Raw genomic sequence first — 18,569 nt, forward strand, 5'->3', positions numbered from 1 at the left:
ATAGACAGAAAGGCCTGAATTGGGAAGGTGAAGGGATATAAAATGCATCTTTTTTCTATCTAGACACATTTTATTTATTGTACACACCAGGAGCCTGTGCTGTGCTTGTTCAGGGAATCACAGCTTGGAAATTCCCCATTTTTGTGACCTCACTGGCTATGGGAACATCCAGCTTTTCTGACTGCTCTTCCCAGATATTATGCCACAGAAAAAAAAGAATCCACACACTCTGAAATCATAAAACTGGCTCTTTTCAGAGCTTGGTGTTTAGTTAAGTAATAATAATATTAATAATATATTAATACTTGTTAATATTATTATAATTAATAATATTAATAATAATCTTGAGTAATAATAATATTAATAATAATATTGGTGTTCACTACTGTGGAACACCAATAAAATGCAGGAGAAATATCAACAGGACAAGGAGAAAATGGCCTCAGGTTGTGCCAGGGGAGGTTAAATGGAGAGCTGGGAAAATTTCCTTGCTCAGAGGGTGGCCAGGCATTGGAATTGGTTGTTCAGGTGGATTTTCCCACCCCTGGAAGGATTTAAAAGCTGTAAGGTTGTGGCACTTGGGGACACGGGGCAATGGTGGCCTTGGACTCTGTGATCTTTTCCACCCTTAATCACTCCATTTAAACAAAATCTTCACATTCCACTCTTATTTCCAGGCTTTTCCTCCCCTTTTGCAGCTTTGCTTTGCTGTGGGATTCTGGCTGGCAGCAGGGTGGCTGGAGGCAGGGAGTGTAATCTCTTGCAAGCAGGAAATTCTATCCCAAGCCATCCTTCAGGGATAGCCCAGCAGAAACAACCAGAGTCACCAAAATTCCCTCTCAGTGGACATCAGGGATGAACAATAAAGAGCAGTAAAATGAGATTAAGAGGAAGCACAAAGCTGAAGTGATTTCCAAATGCAGTTTTATAACATGTTAACACTTCTGAGGATCTTGACTTTCTGAACATCCTGCAGCAGCAAACACTGAATTCATCAGCAGGGAACGGTGAAATGCAGATCTGGATGCCAGGGCAGAAACACACACAACACTTGATTCATGTTTTTCAACCCAACCCTCCATTATCCCCTGATTGCATCTCAATTTGAATAGATTTAGCGAAGAAATTAAACTGAAATGATGGCAATAGACCTCAAGTTCTTGGCCACGATTTAGATGATGAGCAGGACTTACTTGTTAAGGATTTTTGCTCTTTTAGCACTTGAAAAATTCTCCAGTTGTAAAGATTCTTGTGTGAGAAAAGCAACAGCCAGGTGGAAATAGTTGTTCCAGAGCTGAAAGCCCCCAAAATGACAAGAAGAGATTCCATTAATTCTCTGAAATGTTCCTCTACACACCTACAAAACAACTTAAAAGTCTCTAAATTATGCACATAAATATTTAAAGGAGAAAAGAACAGACACCACAGAGATGGTGTTTCTTGATAAATTCTTAATACTCCTCGTTGCCTTTATGTTTCCAACAAATCTTCCCCAGCTACAAATCCCAGTTCTTTGTGTTTTGATGATTCAAGCAGAATCCCAACCCAAACCCTGCTGTGATTCTGTGATTCCATGACAAGAGCCACAAGTCAGGAATGGATCACAGCACCTGCTGAGCCTGGAATGATTTAACTGGGGTAACTGGGATTCACAACCATGAATAAACCCAGCAGAACGACATGTTTAGGGCAGAAATTTATTACATTAATAGAATTTATTCCATTAAAACTGGGAGTATTTTCTTACCTGTAACTCAAAGTTGGCTTGATCAAGGAATTTTTTGTTTAGCATATCTGCATACTGATTAATTGCTCGCAGGAAGACTCTGAAAGATCAAGAGAAAATTACATAATTACACACTTCTGGGGTACCTTTGTATATTTGGCATCCCAATTAGACACAAAATCCGAGTCTGTCTGGAAAGTGAAGTTTGAGGCTGATACTTGAAAAGCAGTGTGATCTCACCACTGGTAAGTGTACAGAATTCTATGCAGATGTTCTCCAAATTAATCAAGTAAATTAGCATATGCAGAAACACAGGGAGTGTTTGGGATAAAATCACTTGTCTTTAAAATATCTTTTCATAATCAAGAGATCATTAAAAATTCAGTTTATTAGCACTAGATAGACATATATTTTTAAAGTTACAGTGTTGTGTCTGACTCAGATCTACAACTGGTTGTATTTTAACTTGAAGGTCAAAAAACCCCACATTTTTAAACACATGAGGCAAGGAAAAAAAATCCACTTATGATACAACAGAAATGCCACTGAAGGACAATCTTTAAAACATTGTTCACTGCTCTATTTCCAAAATGCTAATTCAGTACCCACTGTAGTTTCTGGAGGTTCTAAAATGCCTCTTAAATTGCAAAAGGAGTTGGCCTGACAAGCTTGAAAGAGAAAACCAAATGGCACAGGAGAAGTAGGGCACTACATATTCATGGTGCTGAAAAATAAACTGATTATTCCTCGGTAGCCTGATCTCCATTTTCAAAACAAACATGAGATTCCCCCTGCAAAATTGAAATTTATGCTGTGCAGCTGCCAGCTAATGCCCAGACAAATGAGCTGCTCTTTGGGGAGAGAGATTTGTGTCTCCTCAGAGTCCCCAAAAATGACAAAAACCCCTCCTGACACGTTCTGGGTTTGGTTTTCCTCTACCCCAAAACCAATCTTAAAAAAGAAAGTTCACTACTGCAAATAAAGAAGTGGATTTTCCTTCAGGCTGGCCAAAAAAAATCCCAAAAAACCCCAGAATTATTTAAAATAAACCAGCTAGAAAGGATTTGTGATGAATTTAAGATACTTAGCAATTTCTCCAGAAAAAAAATAATTAATCTTTAGCTGAAAATTTGAGATCTAAGAGAAAAGAAGCCTCCAGAAAACACATGGGCAACATGATGAAAACAGACATTATTTATATATATTTATATATGGGCAGTATGTTGCCAAGTTATTATTTATGAACATATTGATGTATTTATATAAATATATCAGTATGTGCATAAATTCATAAATAGATCAATATGTACATAAATCCATTAAGATGCTATGAGTGTTTGTGTTTATTTATTTGTATGTTGAAATAAATTAATAAAGGGAAAAATTTAATGTCACTGGGATGTGTCATAGTCAGATCATCCCCGTGGCAGAATTAGGGAGGAGAAAGAAATGATCTAAATGGGAATATTAAAATTAGAAAGGAAAACACAAAAATAATTAAAATATTGAAGTATTTTTAAAATATAAGCAAAGAAACATTAAAATATAAGCAAATATACATAAAACTCCAGTACATACACCCATACAGGTGTGTTTTATAATATTATTCTTTATAACTAAGATGACAGAGGCATCTTTGCACTCGCACCCAGCACACCCAAGGAGGGATTTCAGCACCTCAGCCCATATTCAGCATCTCTGGCAGTGTTTTGGGCAAGAGATTCATTAAGAAATTTTATAAATTAGCTGAACCCAGCACACAAACAAACACCCTGCACTGCTCCAGAATACACGGATGGGAGATCTATGATTCAATTACTGAGCTGTAGCACAAACTAAGATTGAAATCCAAGTTATCTGTGTGATCAGACAATCACCAGTTTCATCCTCTCCTTATCCCTGCTTTGTGCTTTTGCAAGCTGATAACACAACGAGATGTGCAAATCTTTCCCCAGAATGAACAGTTTGGTGCAGCCAGGGCTGCTCCCTCATGGACATCAAAACGCTTCCAGCTCCAACTTAACACCACTGCCTTAAGACATCACTGTAATGTATTCAATCTACTCCATCTAATTAAGCTTTGGCACAATCTCATTACTTTAGATACCATTCTTTTTCTTTCAATTGTAACTCTTGTTTTTTTCCCTTATATTAATTCCAACAAAGAATAAATAATACAAGTTCTGCTGTGTTTTCTACAGCAAAGGAGCAGAGCATGGAACATGTGTTCAACTGGAATTAAATAACCCCTGGGTGTCAGGGAATTCCTCCCATTTCCCATAAGGAACATCCCAAAGAAGAGGTGGAGAGATTTAATGTTGATTTTTGAATTACTGAAATCCCAATTTATTTCTGATTTGATCAATCCTTCTGTGACTGGATAAAACATTTCTCACATAGGTCAGTGAAGAAATCACAGTGACAGCAAACAGAACATCACCATCATCATCATTTTATTATTATTATTATTACTACTATTACTTCTACTACTACTAATACTCCTACTACAATTTTTATTACAGCCTATCTTCATTTGCAAATCAAATGTCATGGGAAACCTCACAGCACTTTTCAGGATATTTCAGCACCTCCAGTGCCAAGAGCAAATAGGAAAATTAAGATTTTTTTTTTTTTATCTAATGAAGTTAATTAAAAATATATATTTGTTAAAATATCAGCAAGAGGAAGTAGCAAGTTGCAAGATCACTACTCTGAAGAGAGAATTTCAATAGTAAAAAAATCACGCTGGATGAATTCTTGGCTATAACCTGGGCAATACTTTGTTATCACCTGGGAAGTTGCTGCAACTCATGAATATAAAACCAGTTCAAGTTTATGCCCAAATAAAAATTGAAAGAGGAAGCTGAAATATTTTATCATTCCAGGTGTTAGTTAAATCCTCTTCCTCCTCCAAAGCAAGTCCTGACAATTTTCAGTAACTTCACTGTCAAAAGTTAGAGAAAATGGAAAATGAAGCAAAAAGCGGCTCTTCAGAACAACCCAATTAACCAAAAGCAAGAGTTCTGTACTGAAGAAGAAAGGAATTGGCTGGTGGAACTCCCAAGGATAAAAGGTGGACTTGGACATCACTGGGCCAAGGGATAAATAATCAAAACTCTCAGCTGGACAGCGTCCCTTGCAGTGCCAGCCCTTATCTCGCTGTAATTAATAACCAAGATTGGCTCCCAGTTGCGTGCACATAAAAAGAAGTGCTCTTCTTGAAATTCAGTTTCAGTGAACAAAAGAATTTATTATCCATGTCAGGAAGAGCCACAGAAGTTAAACTTTGAAAAAGGGAGAAGTTCAGAGCCTGGAACCCAACACAATGGGCTCTGCTGCCATGTAAGACAACAAAACCTAATCCGAATGTATTGGGGAAGATTTGTGAGACAAAAGACTTTATCAACCCAATTAAAAGCAGGAAATTAACATTTTCTATGATGTGCTTGGAATAGAAGGAATATGATTACAGAAGGAAGTCACTTCAGGATATGTGGAAGACAGAAGGGCATAAAAATCCAGCAAAGAACAAAATCAACACCCAGGACAGAGAAGGTTTTTGTGTGAGCTCTGGGGAAGGGGGATGGGATGGCTCCAAGGGCATCCATAGATTTGTGTTGTCTCCTCTGCTGTAGTTTGATCCTCTGAGGCAGGGACTGGCCTCTTATTCTGTGTTTGGAGACCTTGCACAGACCAGAATTGGAATCATTTTGGGTGGGAGGGACCTGAAATCCCACCCCAGCCATGGCAGGGACACCTTCCCCTGTCCCAGCTGCTCCAGCCCCAATGTCCAGCCTGGCCTTGGGCACTGCCAGGGATCCAGGGGCAGCCCCAGCTGCTCTGGGCACCTGTGCCAGGGCCTGCCCACCCTGCCAGGAACAATTCCTGCCCAAAATCCCATCTAAACCCACCCACTGTCAGCTTAAAGCCATTTCCCTTTTTCCCTCCCCCTCCAGACCCTTGTCCCAAGTCTCTTCAACTCTCCTGGAGCACCTGAGACACTTCAAGGTGTCCCCAGAACCTTTTCTCTGTCACCAGGCTCTTCTGGCATTTCATCCCTGTTTTTGCACTTCCTGACCAGACCTGCACCAGCTGTCCATGGTCCAGCAGGAACAGTGAACTTCCCACCACCTTCTGAACGTGACATAAAAGTGTGGCTGAGAGCTCAGCCCAGAGAGGCCAGGGAAAAGGAGACGGAGGAAACCACAGCAGAGGTCAACACTAGGAAATACAGGTCATAAAAAGCAGAAATTCTCAAAAAACCAAACCAAAAACCCAGGTGAGCAAATCTCAGTGATCTGTCTGGGTCCACTCAGCTTGCCCTGCCTTGGGCAGTCCCCATTTCTCCACTCCTCCCCCTTTCCAGCTCTCATTCCAGTTAATCCATCTGGGAATCTGCTGCTGGTTCACGAACTGACTTCAATTTCAACTCCTGACTCCTGGGAATGTTTCCTGCTATTGATTATTATTCACTTCCACTAGGCCTATAGGTGCTTAATTGGTTTGTGGATGCAGAGATTGCTTCACCAAACACAGCAAAAATTAATGGTTGGATTCTGTAGTTTTCCAAAAGGTCCTTTTTTCCCTCCAAACAACCTCACTGCCTCCAGGTGGGAACATACATCAAAGCCTGACTTCCAGTGGCAACTGTAAATGAAGGAGGGACACAGGGATTCCATTTATAAATGGAACAGGAGTCTCTGTGCCAAACAACTTTGTTTTTTTAGCTCTTTCTCAGGTTCAGTTGCTTTTTATTCTGCCTTTCTCCCTCCTAATTAGTCAGGTGCCCTGATCTGCTGATGTTTACAAACCTTCTGTGCCCCATTTTCCTCTCACTCAGCCTCTGACATTGTTGGGAAGTATTTGCAGGAGCTCCAGGAGCTGAGGAAAGCTGGGTGCAGGATCTAACACCCATCCAACTGCCTCTGCAGGAACACTGCTCTGGAGGAATAATCTACAGAGAAATATTTAAAAAGTGGAAATATTTTTACAGCCCATGCCATTTTGCACATTATTTAGTTAGAACCAACACACAGGGATCTGGATTTATGCTGTGTTTATGTAAAATATTTCTGAGAGGAAAATTTCTGACAGAAAAGAAAACAATATAAACTAGGAACATCCTCCCCAGTATTTTTCCTTAAGCAAATATAAAAAAAAACAAGGAAAAAGAATGAAAGAATGACTTCCTTAATGTCAGAATAATTATCTAAACAAGAATACACAGATACAGCTTAAAGTAATTTTGGTTTAGGTGATAATTTGATAAAAGAGAGGGAATTTGGAGTGAGGTTCTAAAAGGCACTATCATGATGTCATTTCAGTTAATTTAGATGGAAGGATAACGAATGCTTTATTGCAGCTGATCAGCCTTCCTGCACCTCATCATGCTCCCCCTGATGAGCCTGAGCTCCTGCTTCTCTGGGAGAATAAAATTCTGTGTTCTTACAGGAGACAGAGTCCTCTTCTCTTGTCAGGCTGTGTGGGAAACACCAGACCTGGAAATCCCAGAGCAGAACCCAAACCTGAGCAAAGGTTTAGGAAGGCACAAACAGCACAGCAAAACCTTCTCTGAACACCCCTCACCTCAAACCCCTCCATCCCTCTTGCAAAGAACCATTTTAAACAGGTGTTTTCTTACATATGAATTTTAAAAGAGAAATTTTCCCTGGTATTCAACCTAAATCTCTCCTGGTGTTTTTCCCTCTCCTCCTGTCCCTGTTCCCTGGGAGCAGATCCCAAATCCCCCTGGCTGTCCCCTCCTGACAGGGACTTGTGCAGAGCCAGAAATTCCCCCTGAGCCTCCTTTGCTCCAGCCTGAGCCCCTTCCCAGCTCCCTCAGGAATTCTCCAGCCCCTTCCCAGCTCCCTCAGGAATTCTCCAGCCCCTTCCCAGCTCCCTCAGGAATTCTCCAGCCCCTTTCCAGCTCCTCAGGAATTCTCCAGCCCCTTCCCAGCTCCCTCAGGAATTCTCCAGCCCTTTCCCAACTCTGTTCCCTGCCCTAGACATGCTCCAGCCCCTCCAGGTTTGTTTTGTTGAGAAGGGTCCAAAACCACCCCCAGAATTTGAGGTGCCTCAGCAGTGTCTCACTGTGAGAGACTCAAAGTCTCTTAATTTAAAGTCTCAGTTTAAATGGCTCAGCTTGAAGGTACCTTTGAATCTCCCTCAGTTTTCTCCTTCCCCAAATTTTGTCTCCCTTCCCTCTTCACCTGCCTTTGCACCTCCAGGCCAACCAGCTGCCCACCTCAAATGAATTAATTCCATTTAACACTTCTTCACATTTACACATCCCTGCCCAGTCCACTTCTTTCTCTTAAAGAGCATTTTGTTTGATTCCTTGCAACATCCTCTAATTCAGCAGGCTAAAGAGCAGTCAAAACTTAGGAAAAAAAAATTAAAAAAAAAGAAAACGAAATCCTTGATAATTTGCTGCCTTTTAAATTACAATTCCTGGGCTGGAGATGATAATAGCAGAGAGTAATCCCAAAGAAGACTTGCTACTAAATACCCACATTAGCATAATCTCCTCATAATGCCTCCTCCACAGCAGCACAGGTGCTCCATGTCACTTTATTAACCTATTTTCTAACAAATATTTCAGCCCCTGCTTTAGCACATTATCTCTAATCACTGATAGCTCTCCCCTCATTTGTATTCCAGGCCTGGGGCCTGTAAAACAAAGGGGACAGATGAATGAAAAATAACTGAGTTACAAAATGCTGAAGGACAAATTTGTGGGCTGACTACCAATAACCAGGGCTCTGCAGGAGGCGCTGGGGATTATTATTCCAAGGTGCCTCTGGAGCTGTGTCCAGGTGGGGTTTGAGTGTCTCCAAGGATTGGGATCTGCTTGGATAACCATAGATCTGACTTTCCATGATGACTTTCAGCGCAGGAAAGAAGAGGCTTTAGCTTTCTGTCCTCTTTCCCAAAGCAACTTTGTCTCCTGGAATTTTATCTAAAATATAACTCCATGGATGGAACCATCCATACTCAATTTTTAGCACCTGGAGAATTTTATGGCAGAGTAATAAAAACTTGGAAATCACGTTTTCTAATGGAAATGCTAGCAGACAATTTAATTTAGGAGTTTTTAGCTAAGGCTACAATGCTGGCAAAGCAGCATCCCTTGCAAGTGGACAGCGTTACTATTCCTCTAACCCAAGGTTATTATTCTAAAGGAAGCAGACTTGCTGAATTCCAAGAGACTTTCTATTGTGGCAGTTGGCAAAAAATCCCAACAGAGCTTGTAATTTCAAACAAATGTAATTTGTTGGAGTGCTGCTGGAAGGGATCTGTGCCATCAGGTGAGTTATTAAACAAGCATTTCATTGTAGTGCAGTGCTCAATAAAATGCAGACAGCCTTTGCTAGGAACAGAAATCATCACCTTCGCTTCTGGAAAGATCAGAGAATCCCAGAAGGGACTTGAAAGCTCATCCAGGGCCACCCTGCCATGGGCAGGGACCCCTTCCATGGTCCCAGGCTGCTCCAAGGCCGCCCTTGGGCACTGCCAGGGATGGAGCAGCCACAGCTGCTCTGTGCCAGGGCCCCACCACCCAACTTTTCACCTCAGTTCTTCTTTTGACTTGATTTCACAAGGGAATTCAGCCACTTTTTGCAGTGGTACAAATCAATAGAGAAGAAGATGGGGTTTTTTTCCTGTTGCACTGCTTTTCACACAAACATTCAGTCTGGAAAGATAAATCATTACATGAGAAGTAATTCACGGAAAGGCTGGGAAAGGCATCACAGGCAAATTTTCCTTCAAAGCATGGAAGTTCTGGCAGAATTTGGCAAAATATTTTCAAATACTTGACAGTACCTCATGGTTTGCAGCAGGGGAACCTCCCTTGCTCTGTGCTGACAGCACTGGCCTCTGCTCCTTCCCCATTTCCATGGATACTGGAGGTGATTAAGGCCACTTTAGCTACTTATGGATAAATCAATACAATTGATCTGCTACAGTTCAAATTGTTTGGCATTCTCATCCATCTTGCCATCAACTGGCAAGACAATTGCACCTGGCTAAACAGATGTCGTGGTGTTGCTCAGAAAAGAATCTCCCTTTTTTCCTGCGGGTATTTAATTCATCAGATTCCACCAGAGAATAGCAATGAGGAAAAAGGAAGCAATCTGCAAAGGTTGGATTATCATATCTTCATTGCTGGGGTCACCAATCAGGTGTGTTGAGAAATTCCATTTGCTGAAGTTTCCCCCAAAATACAAAGCTCATTCTGAGAGCAGGAAGTTTCCATGGGAGCCGAGTGATCCCAGTGCCTTACCATGACCTGTGTTTTCTAATCCAAGCAATCACAAGCACAGAGGCACTGCCCACAAGAGCTGAACCTTCACAAAGCTGGAATCCATCTCCCCAGCAGGCACACACAGGCAGAGACTCCCTGGGAAGAGGTTAAAATGTGATTTCTGGTAAGAGAAGAGCAGGATAAAGTGCAGCAGCTGCTCTGCTGGGCCGTGCCACATCTGTGTATGCGGCTGACAGCTCTGTGAAGGGAACACAAATGCTGCCAAAGTAAAAAAAAACATCCTGCTGGAGCTTTAGGTAAGCCTGTGTTTGATCCAAAAGGTGGCTCTCAGATGTTAAAGTGACACAAAACGTTTTAGGGAGGCAGTGGGGTGTGTGAAGGAGGGAGCCAAGCGAGACGGGAGCGGCGCTCGCCTCCTGTGCTGGTCCTGCTCGCCTCACCCAGCTGTTAACCTCTGCATGAGATCCCTGCTTTGCTGCTCTTCCCAGCTCTCCCTCAGCAGCCTGCCTGATACTCTTTGGAGCAGCGAAACAGGAGCACAATAAATGCTTCCCTAGGATGCTCTGGTGCCTGGCAGTAACAGGAATCCCCCCAGCAGGATGGGAGCCCAGCCCCGGGTGGCTCTGAGCGGGATTTCTGCTCTGGGGAAGGGTTAAATCACCCTACACACAAGGCACTGCACACTGAAACAGTCCCAGGTGATACAGCACAGAAAGCAGCCCTGCAGGGCACATAATGCCATAAATCATGTGGGGTTTTTCTGTCCTGCAGGGCAGCAGAGGGACATTGCACACCCCACAAACAGATCCCCTTAAACAGGGGTGTCCCCAAGGGCTGGGGCTGCAGTGCAGTTCTGGGTGGGCTCAAGGCCAGGGAGGATTCAGTGATGCCTTGGACACGCCAACCCTTCCCAGAGTTTTCCAGCTGGGGATTAGTTCCTGCCTGGTGAAATCAAAGCCTAAGAGGCAAACAAAAGTCAGGGTCACAAAAACACGGCCAAGTGTGTCAATGGGACAAAAGGCTTGGATATAAAGTGGTTTATATTAAACAAGTAATGAAATATAATTGTGGATGTAAATCCTTCCCTGGCAGGGTGGGCAGAGCCAGGCACAGGTGCCCAGAGCAGCTGGGGCTGCCCCTGGATCCCTGGCAGTGCCCAAGGCCAGGCTGGACATTGGGGCTGGAGCAGCTGGGACAGGGGAAGGTGATCCTGCCATGGCTGGGGTGGGATTTAAGGTCCAGCCCAAGCCAAACCATTCTGGGATTCTCTGCAATCAGGTTCCCCACAATTTCTTTTATGCAATACTTTTAATTTCACTACCTCTTGTAATCCCAAGAAAGCTCTTTAAGCTACTAAATTATGCTGCATGGATAAACGATTGTTAAAACTACAGGAAATTGTAGTAATTTCAATCTGGCTATTGAAATACAAACAGTGCTTCAGAGAGCCACAGGACTGAAATCTGATTTCTGACAGGAGAGTTAGAGACAGTGCAATAACCTCCAGGTACAGCTGCCCTTGGGTGAATCTTCCCCTTCCCAAGGCACAGCCATGAAAAAGTTAATTTTAATATGGACACAGCAATAAGCAAATCTCTAAAAGCTTGTATAAAGCTTATTTACCTGGAATTTGGGATTGGACACCAGCACATTGGAGCACCATCAATCCAATGGGGGATGCAGTGCCAGGGAAATTAATTCCCACATGGAAAAGGATTCCTGAGCCTCACAAGGACAAGACAACCAGGCAGTCCCTTCACAAAAATCAATGCCCTTGGCTTGGTTCTCCTGCACTGGGGCAAAGTAGTCGGGAACAGGGCCCAAATAACATTTCTGCACAATTTCTGCTCCTTTTATGTTCTTCCCTGGCCTGAATTACACAATTTGGCTCTTTTGAGATAGAAGATTTATAATGCCAATGGCACTGAAAGCCAGCAGCTTCTCTGGGAGTAGACTGCAATTATCTGATGGCCTCATAGAATCGAAAAAACCTAAGTGGGGAAAATTCAGATTAGCCCCAAGAGATTTTCTCACCAGAAAACACAAGTTTTCTTGTGTTGAAGTTTTCTTCTTCTTGAAGAACCAAACCAAATGTTCAGGTTGATTTTTTCACCCAAAGCTTGTGCATGGAGGAACACCTAAAGCCACTCTCATTTTACAGGATTATATTTGAAAATCCCAGAATGGTTTGGGTTGGGACCATAAAGATCATCCCATTCCATGGGTAGGGACGTGTTCCACAGCCCAGGCTGCTCCAAACTCACCACTCCAGGACTAAAACCACTACACAATTCCTTCATCCTTGGCTTGAGTGATGTTTGATCCATGTGGGATGGGCAGCACTTCAGGACATCAGCAAAGCAGGGCCTAACAAAGCTGGGAATGAGCTGAGAGGGATGCAGGGACTAACACCGGGATGCAGAGGGATGCTGGCATCCAGTGACCCATGAAGGGCAAGGAAAAATCTGCTTTTCCAATGGGTATTGATGCTTGTGCAGAGCAGATTTGCCAGAGTTTTCAGCTCCATCTGCAGCAGATATTATGAAAAGCCTGGCAGCAGCCAGGAGTGATCTAGGCCAGCGATGATCGATGGGATCAAAGGTTTATACAAGGTAAAAAGCTCCATTTCCTGGATTTTTTCCAGAGAAATTAAAAGCAGAATGGCACACACAGGTTGTCCAGATTTTAAGTAATTCCATCTTTAACATCAGCAATATCCAAACATTGATCCCTGAAAATGGATCCCAAAGGATACTAAAAGTGGCAGCACAAAACCTGGGATATAATTTACAGTGTTACAATCCAAAGCTTTCATGTTACAGGAACCACACAAAAGCCTTCAAAAAGCTTTTGCTTTGGATCACACCCAGAGGCCAAAGAGGTTTTTTAGAGTCACTGCTGAAGAAGCAGGGATTGAGAAATTCAGGAATTAGCTTTTTCTACCAGGTTTTCAGTTAAAAACAGTACTTAAAAGAAAACATGCAATAAGTGGTCCATAAATTATTGCAAAAGATTTCAACTTTTTACCTTTTTTTCCTAAAAGTATCATCTGAGATAAAGATTTTTTTCTGCATATTTTAAGACCTTCTTCCTTTTTCTCTCACTTTTTTAGAAATAATTGCCTCTCCCCTTTGATGTTTAGGTTGAGTCATTTAACTTTTACTGGGGAAAATAGTAAAGGGTTTGTGGTTTTTTTAAATCTATATCTACCTTAATATTAATTTTGGTGTACTAAAATTGGGAAATCCTCACTTTATTAATATTTAAGTTAGATGCTTCTTCTATCCCACACACAGCATTTAATGGTGCAAATAGGCCTCAAAAATTGTCATTAAGTCCAAGACATACGAGAGAATTAAATGATGACAGCACTGCAATGCTGTTCCTATAATAGGGAGTTAAAGAGCCAAATGTCACTAAAAAGGGAGAAACAGAGGCTTGTGCAGAGCCCTCCTGTGACTGAACTCTTCAAGTGTTGACATTTTCATCAGAAATTCCCTAATTTCCTTCCGGAAAGCTCCCAACTGGGGCCACAACCACTGCTCAGAGCCTCTCACCTCTTGTGGAATGAGCAAACAGAACTAATCTGCTCTCCATCAACAATTCAGCCTACAAGCCCTCATTAAAAATACTCCCATTAAAAACACAACGTTACAGCCCTGCTACAAATAACTGTGATTTTCTCTGTGCCACCCTAGGATAATTCACTTGTAGAGAAACACAAAGGCAGGATTAAAACCAGCTCGTGGTCCAAATTAACCCTCCATGTATTATTTCTGCAAGACACCACCTTAATTGCAATTATGCATTCAGGGACCAACACGATGATGCTTTGTTCTTAATTTGTACACAGTAAAACAAATGGGCTTTTAAATGAATGAAAAAAGTAAATATTAGTCTGTGACAAATCATAATTATGGGGTGGTCACAGCTGTTTAAATTGAGTCCTGCTAGGGAATTTCAGGTTATGACAAACACAGAATTTTTTTGGAAGCTGCTCTGGACAGCACAGGAAGTTGGGGGATCACCTGGTTTCCTTCTGAATTCCTTTCAAACACATTTACAAGGTCAGGTTTGGAAATCACAATATTTTAGCACCTTGCTTTGCCTAAATGAATGAGAGCAGCAGGAACAGCACTCAGCCAGCAGGAGGTGGCACTTGGGGACACAGGGCAGTGCTGGCAGCGGCTGGACTCCGTGGTCTTGGAGGATTTTTCTGACCTGAACAATTCCATGGTTTTATAGATCATCTCTGACTTATTCCACCTGCTCCAGCCCTGCATGGATCCAGGGAAATGCAGCAAAGATGAACAGAAAATCATGGAATGATGAAGGTTGGGAAAGCCCTCAAGATCATCGAGTCCAACCATTCCCAGCACTGCCAAGGCCAGCAGTGCCCCGCGTCCCCAGGTGCCACCTCCACACATTTATTGAGCACTTCCAGGGATGGGGAATCCCTGGGCAGCTGTGCCAGGGCTGAGCAGCCCTTTCCATGAAGGAATTTTCCCAAATATCCCCCCTGAGCCTCCCCTGGCACAGCCTGAGGCCGTTCCCTCTCCTCCTGTCCCTGTTCCCTGGCAGCAGATCCCAAATCCCCCCGGCTGTCCCCTCCTGCCAGGGACTTGTGCAGAGCCAGAAATTCCCCCTGAGCCTCCTTTGCTCCAGCCTGAGCCCCTTCCCAGCTCCCTCAGGAATTCTCCAGCCCCTTCCCAGCTCCTCAGGAATTCTCCAGCCCCTTCCCAGCTCCTCAGGAATTCTCCAGCTCCTTCCCAGCTCCCTCAGGATTTCTCCAGCCCCTTCCCAGCTCCAGCCCCTCTTGCAGTGGGTGTGGGATGCCCCAGCAGGCGAGGGCAGAGCTCTGGCAGGGCTGGAACTCACAGGGTGTTGAGTGTCTTTGAGACAGAAACGTTTTGTGCTCACCCCACTTTGTAGATCAGAAGGTGTCACTGAGCAGCCAGCGACCTCCCATGTTAAAAACTCTGCCTTCGTGTCATGCAAGGGCAATTTTTGATTTTCCTACTCAATAAAGGCAAGGTGCCCCGAGGTGAAACTTGTAAATAACAAATCCAAGCACAATTGGTGTTAATCCTTGAGCAGGAAAATGCTGCTATGATGATGTACAAACAAAATACAGGGTGTGAGTGTTTTATCTCCTGTTTGGTTTTAGAGAATAAATAAAACTTTGTTCATTCAGCTGGAACTGCAAAGGTAATTTCACTGCTGCCTCTGACAACAACTGAAACTTCATTTTCTCCTTTAAGAAGTCTCAGCACCCACAGGAGTGGGATCGATCAGGGTGAGAAGCAAAGCTGTGCTTCCCTTCCTCCTCTCCAGCTGAATCCAATATTTTCTCCTTTTATATGCAGGGCAGTCAATGGACACATCACTGCCCAGAGAGGATTATCTGACTCAGGAGTAGGAGGGCAGGACAAACACGTGGGAAACTCCTCATCCCAGGGGAATATCATCCAAAACCTGCTGGGGCTGGGCTGACAAGTCCCACGTGCAGAGACTCTGCTGACCATAAATCCATGGAATTGCAGAATGGTTTGGGCTGGGAGGGATTTTAAAGATCTTCTCATTCCACCCCTTGCCATGGCAGGGACACCTTCCCCTGTCCCAGCTGCTCCAGCCCCAATGTCCAGCCTGGCCTTGGGCACTGCCAGGGATCCAGGGGCAGCCCCAGCTGCTCTGGGAATTCCATCCCAGCTCCTCCAGGAACAATTCCTGCCCAAAATCCCATCCAGCCCTGCCCTCTGGCACTGGGAGCCATTCCCTGTGTCCTGTCCCTCCATCCCTTGTCCCCAATCCCTCTCCAGCTCTCCTGGAGCCCTTTTAGGGTCCAGAATTGGCTCTAAGGTCTCCCCAGAACCTTCTCCCCTCTGGGCTGAGCACTGATCCTTCCTGATCCCCATCTTTCTGCTGGAGGTTCTCAATTCCAAAATATCGCTGCAAAAAATCACTTTCTGCAAACACCTCCCCTCTGGATTCAGGGAAAAAGAGCTTGGATGGGTTTGTGACTTAAAGCAACTGAGGGAACCCAGCTGATTGTCACCAGCTGATCTGGTGAACCCTTTTGCTGGGAGCTGCAGCAGCTCTGAACCTTCCTAAATCATGTTCATCTATCTAATCTTGTTCAGATTTAAACTGGGGGAAGAAAAGAGCCCTTGGAACAATAAAGCCTTTGGAGTGTGGGTTAGAAACCCAAGGATAATAAACCCCAGGCTCATCTAAACCTTCTCTGGAGCTGCTGCTGCTCCTAATTGGGATGGATGTGCTTTGCCATGGAAGGGCTGGGCAAGGACTGGCTTGTTAAAACACAGGTTTATAGGATCCATCCTATAAAATGATGGATCAGGAACGTGTCTTGCTTTATCAAATTACCCCAAGAATTGGAGCGTTTTGCATGTAAAGCTTCAGCGCTAATAACGCTGTGCCGAATTAGTGGCAATGAATAGATGCTGAGTAAATAATCCCATTTTGTTGTTAGTTCCTAATGGATCTGTTGATAGGAAACAACCTCTCTATCTGTTTCCATCAGGATAATTTGATAACCCATCTGTATTAGTTAAACTGCAGATTTTGTAAACACTGAGGCCGAGTGATTTGTAACAGGAGCAGGATGTAGGAACCACTCTCCTAAAGTGTTTTTTAAATTGCTTTGCTTGCAGCTACAGAGTTTGCCATAAAGAATGATCCCTCATTGTGAAATTTCCCAGCCTCAGGAGTGGTCCTGGAGCTGAGGAAGGGACAGGCTGATGATTTAAGACTATTTAATGCCCTGCTTGTTGTGGAACAGAGAGCTGGAGACCTTCCTGCTCTAGCAGAACACAGCACTGCAGTTCCTTAATGCCCAAAAGTGGGAAACTGATTTATCACCTATTAGGTCTTATTAGATCCCATTCAGTAGGAAAAATGAACTGCTGGAGCTGGATGGCAGAAAATTAATTTAAAATAAATGTTATAGAGTCAGGCTTCTTCTGCTCTTCTCTTCAAGCCTCTGTGGCTGGGGTTTTCCAGGTTGGATGTGGGTTCTTGCAGGGAGGCAAGCTGTGATCATTTTACACATTTGTAGTTTAGATTTTAAAAAACCCAACATTTACAGTGCCCTCCTTGCACATCTCCTTCATGGAGGGGCAGGGGAAGGGCAGCTCTCCAGCTGTGCCAGGGTATGGGATCCATAGGGGAGGGGGCTCAAGAGAAGGGATTTATTTATTCCAGAAGCATTTCTTCCCCAGGAGAAGCAGGGAGCAGCCTTTGCAGAGCTTTTCTCGCAGTTTCAGATTTTTGTGAGTTTTAATCTATTGTTTAAAACTGTAGGAACGGCTTCCCACTGCCAGAGGGCAGGGCTGGATGGGATTTTGGGCAGGAATTGTTCCCTGGGAGGGTGAGGAAGGGATGGGATGGAATTCCCAGAGCAGCTGGGGCTGCCCCTGGATCCCTGGCAGTGCCCAAGGCCAGGCTGGACATTGGGGCTGGAGCAGCTGGGACAGGGGAAGGTGTCCCATGGGTGGGATGGAGTGATCCCTTCCAGCCCAAATCATTCCATAATTCTCTGACAATTCCACGACCATCAAACTCCCCAGAAATACACAACCCTAGGGGTTCTTTGGGGTGAATATTTGCCCACACCTTTGCTGACCTTAAAAAACTGAGTATTACATGAAACTTCCTTAACTTTGCAGAAAATTTTAAATAATTTTTCAACTTTTGCACCCCAGATGTGAACTGGGTTATTTCAGCATAGATATGAGTTAATATTCCCGGGGAAAATGGTCAAGTTATCAAAATGGAGCTGAACATTCCATGTGAAAATAATCTATGAGCTGACTCCTATTCCTTCCTGCTGGTTGTTCACTGCATGGGCACAGGAAAATTACTTCATTCCTCCATGAATCAACCTGAACATCTGTAAGGTCAACATAATGCAGATGATCTTCCCCAGCTGCTCCGAGATTCTTCCAAAAATAATTCAAATTAGTATTATTGTTGTTACATAAAACTGTCACTACAAATCTTTCTTTATGGCAAACAAAGCATCTTTGACAATGGCCCTTTAGCAACGAAGACCTGAACAAGTTGGCAAAGTTTCATTTTCCCACAATGCCCAACTGCTTGAGTAACAAATCCAACGGATGATTTTTCAGTATAAAATGCAGGAATAAAATTCTATACGTATATTCTCGCCCCTAAGATCATATTTGGCCCATTTGCCATTGATATTTGTGTGGTAATTACCTCAAAAAATATTTTAAGTTAACTGGATTCAAGCCAAAAATACCTTTAAATTGTGTTCAAACCAGAAGTACCTTTAAATCAAATACCCAGTTAAGTAAGTGGACTGTGAATGGAAGATGAAATTTATGTGGGACTTTTAACACCACATAAAAAATAAAAATATCTTTTAGCATGATAAATGAGGCACCATAACAAAATGCTCTTGAAAAAAGGTCATTAGAACATTATAGATTAAAATTCAAAGAAAATGGAAAACCACACACTGAATTCCTGATAAAGAAATCACTGTTTTTCTTGAACCTTATATTGGCATGAAATTTATATAAGTATTAGGTTGGA

General features: G+C 43.2%; 1 protein-coding gene across 2 annotated transcripts in view; it reads right to left on the reverse strand.

Moving 5' to 3' along the window:
* DOCK1 (dedicator of cytokinesis 1) overlaps positions 1-18,569 on the reverse strand; it is a 264,360-nt gene that overhangs the window by 73,411 nt on the left and 172,380 nt on the right. For both annotated transcript variants that reach the window (XM_086900707.1, XM_086900708.1), the window contains exons 30-31: positions 1,748-1,826; positions 1,194-1,294 (exon numbers count right to left, since the gene is read on the reverse strand). In XM_086900707.1, coding sequence (XP_086756833.1) covers positions 1,194-1,294; positions 1,748-1,826 — 180 coding nt within the window. The remainder of the gene's footprint in view (positions 1-1,193; positions 1,295-1,747; positions 1,827-18,569) is intronic.

The sequence above is a fragment of the Cyanistes caeruleus genome, chromosome 8 (assembly GCF_971803275.1).
Source record: "Cyanistes caeruleus chromosome 8, bCyaCae1.hap1.1, whole genome shotgun sequence".
Lineage (NCBI taxonomy): Eukaryota > Metazoa > Chordata > Aves > Passeriformes > Paridae > Cyanistes > Cyanistes caeruleus.